At 52.1% G+C, this 10879-nt stretch overlaps 3 protein-coding genes across 3 annotated transcripts; 2 read left to right on the top strand and 1 right to left on the bottom strand.

Moving 5' to 3' along the window:
- Nucleotides 1-842: 842 nt before the first annotated feature.
- Nucleotides 843-2669, top strand: NCS57_00699300 (uncharacterized protein; the record flags this gene model as incomplete). The annotated part of the gene is made up of 4 exons (XM_053056859.1): nt 843-874; nt 1006-2366; nt 2415-2485; nt 2535-2669. The coding sequence occupies 4 exons, from the start codon at nt 843-845 to the stop codon at nt 2667-2669; spliced, it is 1599 nt and encodes a 532-aa protein (XP_052913054.1).
- Nucleotides 2670-7123: 4454 nt separating this feature from the next.
- On the top strand, nt 7124-7773 carry NCS57_00699200 (uncharacterized protein; the record flags this gene model as incomplete). The annotated part of the gene is made up of 3 exons (XM_053056858.1): nt 7124-7185; nt 7287-7376; nt 7437-7773. The coding sequence occupies 3 exons, from the start codon at nt 7124-7126 to the stop codon at nt 7771-7773; spliced, it is 489 nt and encodes a 162-aa protein (XP_052913053.1).
- A 928-nt stretch (nt 7774-8701) lies between these two features.
- NCS57_00699100 (Peptidase A1 domain-containing protein) lies at nt 8702-10116 on the bottom strand (the record flags this gene model as incomplete). The annotated part of the gene is made up of 4 exons (XM_053056857.1): nt 8702-9495; nt 9549-9673; nt 9720-9834; nt 9885-10116. The coding sequence occupies 4 exons, from the start codon at nt 10114-10116 to the stop codon at nt 8702-8704; spliced, it is 1266 nt and encodes a 421-aa protein (XP_052913052.1).
- Nucleotides 10117-10879: the final 763 nt, after the last annotated feature.

Raw genomic sequence — 10879 nt, 5'->3', positions numbered from 1 at the left:
GCCGGTTCCCATCCAGCCTCCCCCGCAAAGGCGCCCTGACCATGTCAGACAGCCAGCAAGCATCTCCTTACCTTGGTCCTGGGTACAGCATGTCTCAACTTTAACCTGCGAGACCACACCAAGTATCTGAGTGAGGCATGCAAGTGATCGCGTGGTTGCGCGTCAAAGCTGCATTAGCGCTCAGTGACATGAAACGACAGCTTCTCTGTGATCTCCTATGGAGAAAGGAGTTTTTTTCCCCCTTCCAAGTTGGCTTAGCGAGTTCTTTTGCTGCACGACCTACGTATGTCGTTCAACTTGAAGCACCGCCTGTGGGCCTCTCAGCCAGCCTCACTTACAGCCTTGATCCCAGCTCCTCCACCCGTAGTTAGCTCGCCTCGTCTGCCTCGTCCCATTGGCAACGATCTGTGTTCTGTTTGCAAGCTACCGGCATCGTCGAGATCCTTTTGCCGCTACCGGCTACGTCATTCTCACCACGACTTATCTACCGGACCTCCCCGCTCGCCACGTCGGCTTACAGACCTTCAGGGACCTCCCATGGACAAGACCCTTCAGACTTTTCAAGATCCAGGCTTGAGCCCACCTTTTTCTTCCACGCATGCAAGTCAGGGCTCGCTCGCAGCCATCTCTGCTATTCTCTGCGACCGATGTAATCTGGCGCCGAGGCTCCTTCGAATGCCTCCATCCCCACACTGGAACCTCCAACGATGTCATTTGCAAGGGTTGATTGAGAGAATCAGGGCCGAGTCGGGGTGATGGGGATCTTGGGGGAACCCTGAGTACAGCCTCTTCGTCGAGAGCTCGAAGGCATAAATATCGAGGGCATCTCGATGGTGGCAACCATGAACCAACAGCTAGCAAAGCAGCAGCAACAGTAGCACAAGAATCGAGGGCTTCTCTCGAGTTCGTATTTCGGTTGATGTCTCTTGATTCTTTGCCTTCTATTGAAACATCTTTGAGATCCCCTACCCCTGATTTCGACATGTCCTCCCTACACACCCCCAGCATCACCCGCTCAGCTCGCAGTACACCTGCAGCCAATGTTTCGGCCTATAGCCCTCCGGGAGATGCCATTAGCTCCCCAAACAACGAGAGCGTACCCTTTGCACCTCCTGGCTCCCCTATAGATCAACAGCCTTCACGAAACTCGGAAGCCGACACCATTGTACCCCTTCAGCCCGCTCCCAGCCATGAAGCCATTCGATCAAGACCCGGTTCTCGCACTGGTGCTTATGCCACTCCCAAAGGCTCAACTCGATTCTCTCATGATGTAGATCCTCTTCAGCACTCGGGGGGTTCCATGAAGTCTCAACGACGCCGCTTCCGCGAAGACTGGGACTTTGATCAAGAGCCCCGTGACCACCCTACCCTTGGTGACTACGAGCGATATTGGCGCAACGAGGGTCGTCCAGAGCGCTACACTTCTCGTAGAAGCAACTGCCCTCCCCCAGCGTTCATGAACCGTCGTCGAACTGCGCCCCACGACTCGGACGAAGATCTCTACAATGATGATCTCCGTTACGCCAAGGATCCATTCGAGAGTACCCGAGGACGACGGCTGACGGACGAAGAGATGGGCTACCATCCAGGCCGTCTCAACCATCAACGCCGTCCGTCTTCAAGCCATGGTGTCAACCTTGCCTCGGGCCGCCTCGATTGGAACAACCTGACTGCCCATGAGAAGGCCCAGGTGATGCGCCTCCCCTTGACCCAGTGGATGAACTCCGATTTCAAGAACCACTTTGTGGCCAGTCTGGGAGAGTTCATCGGCACCACCATGTTCCTCTTCTTTGCTTTCGCTGGTACAGAGGTTGCCAACATTCAGTCCAACACCAGCGCCAAGACTACTACGGGAGAGTCGACTGGTTTCTCCGTCTCTACTCTTCTGTACATCTCCATCATCTTTGGCTTCTCTCTTATGGTCAACGTCTGGGTTTTCTTCCGCATCAGCGGTGGTCTATTCAACCCAGCTGTTACCATTGCCATGCTGATGGTCAAGGCTATTAGCCTGACACGAGCTGTCTGCCTTTTCATCTCCCAGATCCTCGGCGCAATGCTTGCCTCGGTTGTGGTACTTTACCTCTTCCCAGAGGCGTTCAATGTCAGGACTACACTGGGAGGTGGAGCATCGCTAGTCCAGGGAGTGTTCATCGAGGCTATTCTGACGGCTGAGCTGGTGTTTACCATCTTTATGCTTGCCAAGGAGAAGCACCGGGCTACCTTTATCGCCCCCGTCGGTATTGGTCTGGCTCTGTTCATCGCTGAGATGGTGGGTGTTCAGTTCACTGGAGGTTCTCTGAATCCAGCCCGAAGCTTTGGTCCTTGTGTGGTTACTGGCACCTTTGACACTGAGCATTGGATCTACTGTAAGTCTTGAAATTCTTGATTAACTTTCGAATACTAACGAGTAACAGGGGTTGGTCCCTTTATCGGGTCTCTGATTGCTGTGGCGTTTTACTGGTTTATCAAGACTCTGGAATACGAGGTGAGTCCTTTGCTCTACAACATTGATGTATGTTATTAATGGACTATAGATGGCCAACCCTGGCGCTGATGGTGATGATGCCAACGACCCTACCAAGAACCCCGAGAAGCGAGCCGAGATCCAGGCGGCCAAGCCACCTTCTATCCAGTTCGGCCTGGGCAAGTCGCCTTCGATCCGCAGCTAAACGGGGCTTTACGAAGCATGACAGAAATGACTGCAAAACATACGATAACATGAACGATTGCAAGAGGAAGTGAGTGAATGTACGAAGGAATGGAACAATGGACAGATCAACGATCGCATTCGATGAACACACATACAAGACGAAAGAAAAAGAAGGAAAACTGTGCGATATGAAGGAATGATTTATGTACGCATCTATTTGGCGTTTTGGCGTTTTTTGCTTGCTTCCCGACGTATTTGGCTGCCGGAAGTTAATGTCCTCCAGAAGAAGGGGGACTGGTAGAAAGGATAGACAGGCGAATCAATCTATGGTGTATCCTTCACCAATTCTTTTCATTGATAACCTCTGCCGCTTACTCCTAGTGATGCATCTCGTAGCATGAACACTGCCGTCATCGTCCCGTGCCTTCAAGCTCCTTTCCTCATTACGCTTCTGTACCTGGACAACTCTTGTCGGGGGTTCTCATAGGCATCACAGGCAACTCGTCACTTGACACGCAATCAAAGATCTACGATAGGCAGTTTCACCTCAAGTATCACGAATGAGTTGTGAGAGTTGTTTCGATTGTGCCATCTCCGAGATTAAAAAGTAGAGGTGAAAGAACATGTGTAGAGATCATGCCTGGACCCACGAACCACAGTCAACAGGCTGGACAAGCTCATCCCCCAAATCCACCAATTCCCTCAGCGGCGATATATTCCGTTCCAAAAAGTTGTTGATGATATGATGTGGAGTTGTTGTAGGTTGGCATCCGATGGCCGCTCGGTGTTGGGTCACCCTTCAAAGCGTCGAGGTGATGTAGAGTGGTCTGCCTCTAGATGTCAGTGAGATGATCTTGGTTTGTGTTCAGAGGAGTATACATACCTGACGAATCTTGTTCTTTCAAGCTCCAAGTCGTATCATTGGTGTGTGGGTGGTAACCCAGGGGATGCTTTAGTCATCGAGGTTGAAGTCAACAAAGACGGGTTCCTCCACGTGGACATAAATGATGACGGCCTCCTGGTCCTGGCGGCGGTACCATCGCCAGCTCCCGACGGCGTGCATGTACACGGACAGGGAGAGCAAAAAGACGATGAAGATGGTGAGGCCAATTCCGACCCCGCCGCTCTCGGCGACTGGCTCCAGCAGGGGATCGAAGTCGCAATCGTGCGAGTTAGCCATTGCGGTTGCTTCGTGTTGGGTGTTGTTGACGGGTGTTTTGAGTGAGGGTTTAAGTGGTGGGTTGAGTTGATATCTGGGCTGTCGAAGTGTTTTCGATATCGTGGTGAAGGAAAGGAGAGAAAGGAGATGACTTTGTCGAATTGAGTTGAGGTTTTATATGTCGATGGCAACAATAGAGCTTGTTTTTGATATGAAATGAATAGATCTAGATGTGTATGCCTTGCATTGTGTTGAATTGATGCTCAGATTCGGCACCTGGTGGCCACTGACAATGACGTTACGATAGGCTACGGCAGAACTAGCTCTGATCAGAAATATCTCACTTCAGGTTCACCTCTCTTATGCAGCACTCTCTTATGCCCGTTTAGGAATCCTCAGATCGACCTCTATTTGTGTGCCTAGCACTGGCTCCCAAAATCACCAAATCCACCCTAACAGTGTCAAGGTCGGATCTGATGCCGAGCTGAGGCTTTTCATTGTTGCTCTTACGGACCATTCGAGGATGTAACTTGCCGCCGTCCCTTAAATTCCATTACGAGCCTCAGTTGATACGAGTCCCAAATTGACTGAAGCAGTGACTTCTTAACTGAAATTTGATTTCTGGGAGTGTTTGAAGTTGTCCAATGAAATGCTCTGGCTCACGAGGTGCATTTCCGCATCTGGGCATGAAATCTTGAGACCGGTAGGAGAAGCATGCAGGCGCAAAAAGAGTCACTATTGTATCATTCGTTGACATCTGATTGCTGGTTTGGTAAATATTGGCCTGGACAGGATACTGAAGATGGCAGAAACGGCGTCGAAAGTATGTCCCCAGCGCGGTGGTCGTCGAAACAGCCCCGTCGACACACAGAATCCGAATTATCGCTCTCCTCGTCAACAAGCTCACTAAGAAGCCCCGTTGGCTCAGTGGTAAAGCGTATCACTAGTAATGATAAGATCACTGGTTCGATTCCAGTACGGGGCATGTGAACTTGTTTTTTGACCTTTTCTTCTATTTTTTGGTCGAGCAAATGAATGGTATCTGGAAAAGTGCAACATTAAGCGTCGATGATGGATGGGTTGTGTGATGTCTTGGCTGTTATCTTTTTGAAACATTCCCCTTCTGGCGAGCTCACGTGGTGGCTTTATGGGGATGGGAAGAAGGCCTCATGAAAATTTTGATCAGGTGCTTCTAGAATCTGACAGGAACAAATGCTCGGAACCGTGGGGGTTGGCCCTGGTAGTACATGGAAAGGATGATGTTGGGAGAGCGAAAGGGCTTGAAGTGACGCTGGCTTGGTTGAAACTGAGATGAAGCAGGAAGAAGCGATAACTCAGAATACGAATCTAGACAGGGCGCCCTCGCATTGGAGCAAGCAAGTAGGCAGCAAGACATCGTCGCACAGGGTTCGACAGGGAGGCTCTGTTGCCAAGGAGCGAGTAAGTTTACACGAGCCAGACACGAGGTTTCGCGAATAGCATCCTCGTTCAAATATCCTACCCTGAACCTCCGGCTCGAGTGGTTGCGCAAAGTGCTCAAATCCTGATCAAGATAACCATCCTGGCCCCGTGAGAGATTAGGCAGAGACTCTATGGTCAGGGCAGCCGTAGTTGGGCTGGTTAGATCCCGTGATGTGAATGGCTCGTGATGCTGGACATAGATAACTCAGGTCAGGTCCCAACGGCCACGTTCTGATGCACGGTAGCCGTGATGTGATGACCTCACAAGCGTATTTCATGCATACATGGCACACCACACTACCTTCCCCCAGACAAAAGCGGAGATGGGCCATCTGCACGCGGGTGCAAATGAGCAAAAAGGCGCATGCGGGTTGCTTAGTGTCATGGGCATGAGCCCTCATGAGACCCTTGCCCCCTGGGGGAAGGACGCATTCATCAATGACTTTTTTGTCTGGAATGGGAACAGTTTCACGCGACGGGTAAAGAGAAGGAATGAGATTGATTTCTTGTGTTAACTGGTCTCGGATAAAGCCAAGGGGGGTGTTTGGGGCAGCTCCAATCTTAATAGCAAGGCAAATTAAGATTGATGTCATACGCCCACTGGCCCCCTGGAATTGGGCATGTATTGATGGTGATGGGCACTGCCGAGCCGAGCTTCATTTGCCTCGAGGTTAGCTGAGTGGAAATTGTCATCTTTTGAGGAAAGCTACATGAAGTTTGAGGTCTGCAGTCGTGATTGGTGATGCACGTGAGATCCATGGGTTGGATGGTCGCCGATGACTGCTGCTGCTGCGCGCGTCAGGAGTAAAACGAAACACGGATGCTGTAAAAATAGACGGGTTGGTTATTACATCTCATGCGGTCCTGTCATGCAGGAGCGGTAACAGCTACAACAGCTATCGGCTTCTCCGCATCCGTCGTTCACTTCATCTCTCGCAGACGAGGAAATCTGATGATGATGGGGGCGTGTCAACACTCCCTTCTCTAAATGCTATCTCGGCTCTCATTTTACCACTTTCTCAGTAGACCCAAGGCAAGGGGCACAATTCAATAACCAGCCAATCTCGTGTCCGAGAGCCAATTGGGGCCTGGAAGACACATAGAGGTCAACCTGCCATCTGCGATAGCGTGCGGCTGTTGGCATGACGAGACTGTGAGGTGCGTGCATGATGCGCCCTCGTTATCCTTTGTCCATTAATTAGATGGGTTATGGATGGTTACCCAGACAAAGGAGACGCCATGTCTTGGGCCCTTTTTTCTCCTGCTGACACTTGGATCCCCGAGGACCTGTCACTTGGGCACAAGTCTATCGTGTTCATCTAACAACCATGTAACTCACCTTCCAGTGTCTATTCGATCGATGTCTTTTGGTGATGATCATTCTCGTCTCCTTTTCCCATCTGCCAAACAAAACATTCACACCCTGCATTGACCGCACACCCCCTGAAGGCAGGTCGCTAATTCCAGGGGACCTGCTGCCCTAAGCCCCGCTGGGCAGTCCCTCTGAACCATTAACCATTAACCGCTAGGGAGTGGAGGGGTCCAGGAGCTGTCCCCTGGGCGGTAGGTGGGGGGAGCCTGCCGAGGGAGATGCGCCAGTCGCTAGCTCCAAGGTACTACCCGTCCCTTGGAACTTGAGTCGGGGATGCGGTACGGCCTTGGGAAGGTACAAAGTAAGTTGTTTCGGGGGGAACCTGCCGACCTTTCTTTCACCTCTACTTTCTTTCAAACCTCCCTCCTCTCGCCCTCCATCTCTCATCTCTCCTTCATCATCCAACATCTTCTTAATTCCTTCCGTGATACCCTCATATCTCTTCGTTCGCATTATATCCTCTATATTCTAATCGCCCGCCATGACTCTCACCGATGAGGAGCTCGACCGCGACTGGCAGCCCAACGGCCGTCGCCCCCAATCGTCCGTCTCCCCTTTATGCCTCCCCATTGACGGTTGAAACGATGCCGTCGATGCACTCGTCAGTGGCGCGCGCGCAGAGCTAACCGTTACATCCTCGACAGAACCATCGCCCGTTCCTTCTCGGCAGAGCTGATGGACATTTTTCGCATCGAAAACTCACTGAGCGACCTGGACCAGCAAGTCCACGACAAGTTGGTCCACCACTTTCAACTCCTTGACCATGGCACCGATGCCTAACCTCGTATCTACAGGAAGCAAACTGTCGACAAGAACACGGAGGAGCTTGCCTCGATTGAGGCTCGTATCCGTGAGATGGAGGACCGCCTCCGCCGCTCCGCTCCGGGCGGATCGCGACCCCCTCTCCCCCAGGTCGCCAACAAGGGCGCCGCCGACGACGAGCAGCAGCACAACCAGAACCTTCAGGCCGAAGACGCTTCCAAGGATGACGCCAAGGCCCGTTCACGACCAGGCACCGCCCGCGCCACCCAGCAGGCCCCGTCCTCGGGCAACATGCCCCCGACCCCGGGTGCCAGTGAAGGTGAATACTATGTCGTCACCCACGCTGACTTGCGAGACGGGCCCCGCTGACGAAAAGATTGACTTTCAAGACGGAGACCATGAATAGAGAGCATAAGGACGACATTCGACTATAGGCCATTTTAATCTTCTCACAAGGCCCAGTCCAGTCTCAGGAGACCAAAGCAACCCCTGCCGCGGTGGATCTCATCTCACACGAGCATCATGTGCGGAGAAGGCCATCGAAACCGCTCAGTTGTCTCAAGACCGGTTCGATGGCACCTCCGCGACCGGGGTTAGCTTCACATTGTTATTTTGGATGTTCACGAATCAGGCCTGGGCGCATCACCAACGTTCATGCCCACGGCTGCTTGTCATGTATACTGGTTGTTGGAGTTTCTGGGGGCTGAGGGGAATCAAATAATCCCAGGCGCGCCCTCCCTCGGGCCCCCTTTTATGTCGTTCGCTACGAAAGATTCCCGGCGTTTTATAGAGGCAGCATCGCAATGTTTTTGACTACTACATCATTCATCCTCTCGCTCTCGGTCGCACGCACCACATCTGGCTGTTGCTCACTCGACGAGGTTAGGACATATATTTCGGCTAGGGTTTGCTGCGCATGGGAGGATACGGGAGGGGAGGGATTCCATCGTTTGGACGAGGGTGCATCTGGATAGGCGGTATCATGTGAGTGTCTTGTTGATCGACACTTGGAGTGATGGCAAGTGCATCACCATGTTGGAGTTTATATGTCAATCGAGGCATCACTAGGTTTGTGTCTACCTTGATTATTCCACATAGGCGGGTAATACATGCTTGATTCCTCACACACTGCTCACGTCCTTGTCAAGATTAAGTGTCTCGATTTGAATTCAGTTGCTAACTCTAGCTTGCTGTGTCATATCGAAATGTACCATTACAATAGCTGACTTTTACCACACTTGGTCATAATTAGCAGAATTAGGTCCCTCGCATGTCCCCCTTAAGAATATGTGCCATATCACTCATCGATATCGTCGAGATACTTGTTGGCAAACCCAACCTTGTTGTTCTCTAGGTCGAAAGCAACGTACAGCGCCTTGAGCACCACGTCACCAAAGATGGTGACGCCGCCAATAGCATCAGCGCTCTGCATGCCTCCCCAGCAGTACTCTGGATCGTCCTTGACAGGTCCATAGTTGAGGTACGACCCGGGAATGGTCAAGATGTGCTCTGTGCTGGGTATCTTGAACATCAGGTCTGGCAGACCGTCGGCAAACTGGCAGGGAAAGGTAAAGGAGTTGTCGAGACGAGGGTCGACGCGCATGCCTGGCACGTCGTACCAGTACAGAGCGGCAAGGGAAGGGGGCATGAACAGCAGCGAGGTGCCCGTGTCGACGGTGGCCTCGAACGTGTGGGCGAACCAGACACGACGCTGACCGTTCCAGGCTGTCATGTCAAAGGTGACATCCCAGTGAGGACTGTCCTCGCGCGTGTTGACCCACGTGATGTTGTCCTTGATCCGGCTCTCGTCGATACGACCAAAATCGAAGCGGCCTGTGGCATTGCGACGCAGATCGGCGGTGAAGACTGGGCTGTCGAGATGGGGACGCAGCGTATCGAGCAGAGAGGGAGTCTGAGGGCTGACGTTGCTGGAGAGGTTCTTGGCGAGGCCCATGATGCCCGTGATCTCAGTGCGAGTCTCAAACCGCATGGCAACGATGTGCGCTGACTGGATGGCTGCGTCCTTGAGTTCGAAGCCGCCCATGCGGACCGTGTCGAGATAGACGCTGCCGTGAGCATGAGAACCGTCGACTTAAACCACGAGTTAGAGATTTGACCAGACATTGGTGAGCATGTCAACTCACCATAGGAAACATCCCACATCGCATCGCGGAGGCGACGAGAGGTCCTGGACATGTTGGGCTTGTACTGAGGAGCCCAGGGTCCCTCGGGGTTGAATCGATAGATGGTGTCGGAGGATTGCACCCAACTAAACAGTCAGCGCATCATAGCAGACATCGGAGTGTGCTCCTTACAAGTCGGCAGATCCAGTGTCGATAGCAATCTTGACCGTCTGGGGAGGGTTTCCAATCTTGACGTCGGCGATGTAGATGGCGTCGTTCTCGAGAGGCTCCACGTTCACCTGACCATCTGCACACCATCAGCACTCTATTTCACGTCGATACATCGCATGAACTTACCGTCCTCAAGAAGAGAAAAGGCCTCCAGGGTCTCTCGTGAAACACCACCGCCCCATTTCTCCTTTGCAGCCACAAGCGCCTTGACAAAGCTGGGCTTGGAGCCACTGCGCGTGCTCGCCTCGAGAGAGAAGCCAGTAGGAACCTTGCCCACGGGGACCTTGCCCTCAGGCACGACTAGGGCAGTCGCAAAGCTTGTCGCAAAGAACGTGACGAGCAAAAGAGGGTTTCTCATGGTTGGAGAATATTGTATAGATAGGCTGGCGTGTGAACGTGAAGAAGGCGAGGCAGAAGGATTGAGGAGGAGAAGGAAGTGGAAGGAGCGACGGATGGTAAACGTTTGAGACAGGAGGGTTTTTTTGTTTACCTGAGGAAAGGAAGGTGGGAGGAAGAAAGAGGAGAGAATTATATGGCGAGAAAAAACGATGGTTGACAGTGCAAGGCCAGTGAATCACTTAGAAACACCATCACCAATTACCAAGTACCACGATCCGCTTCAACAAGTCGCCAAGACTGTTTCTTTTACTCCTCAAACTTTCCATCACGAGATCAAAAAAATGGTTTCATTTCCTGTAGGAAAAAAGAGAGGCAATCAAATATAAACAGGCTCTTCCCGCGCGGTATGACAGTCGCCCCATCTAGACGACATCTTTTAACCCCCCCCCTTACACAACACGCGTTTCTTGTATCTCCTCAAGTTCTGTTTGTAGCAAACAAAAAAACGAGAGACGGGAACCTGCGTTTTTTTCTCCTATCCGCGTCTCCGGTAGCAACGATGCTACACAAGTACAAGTCCAGACACGCATGCATGACTGGAAGTACAGGACCCCATGAAATCTTGGTAAGGGGGGAAAAGGGGGGAGGAGGAGATCTATGGTTTCTCCATGTGCAAGTCTAACTGGTAACAGGGACAGCATGGCATTGATACGATACATGAGAACCCACGAGGCAAACTTGGACGGGATCGGTCACGGGGAACGGGACTGGGGAGTTGATGA

The sequence above is a fragment of the Fusarium keratoplasticum genome, chromosome 5 (genome assembly GCF_025433545.1).
Source record: "Fusarium keratoplasticum isolate Fu6.1 chromosome 5, whole genome shotgun sequence".
Lineage (NCBI taxonomy): Eukaryota > Fungi > Ascomycota > Sordariomycetes > Hypocreales > Nectriaceae > Fusarium > Fusarium keratoplasticum.
The sequence above is the reverse complement of the archived record's forward strand: the minus strand, read 5'-3'. Positions and strand labels throughout refer to the sequence as shown.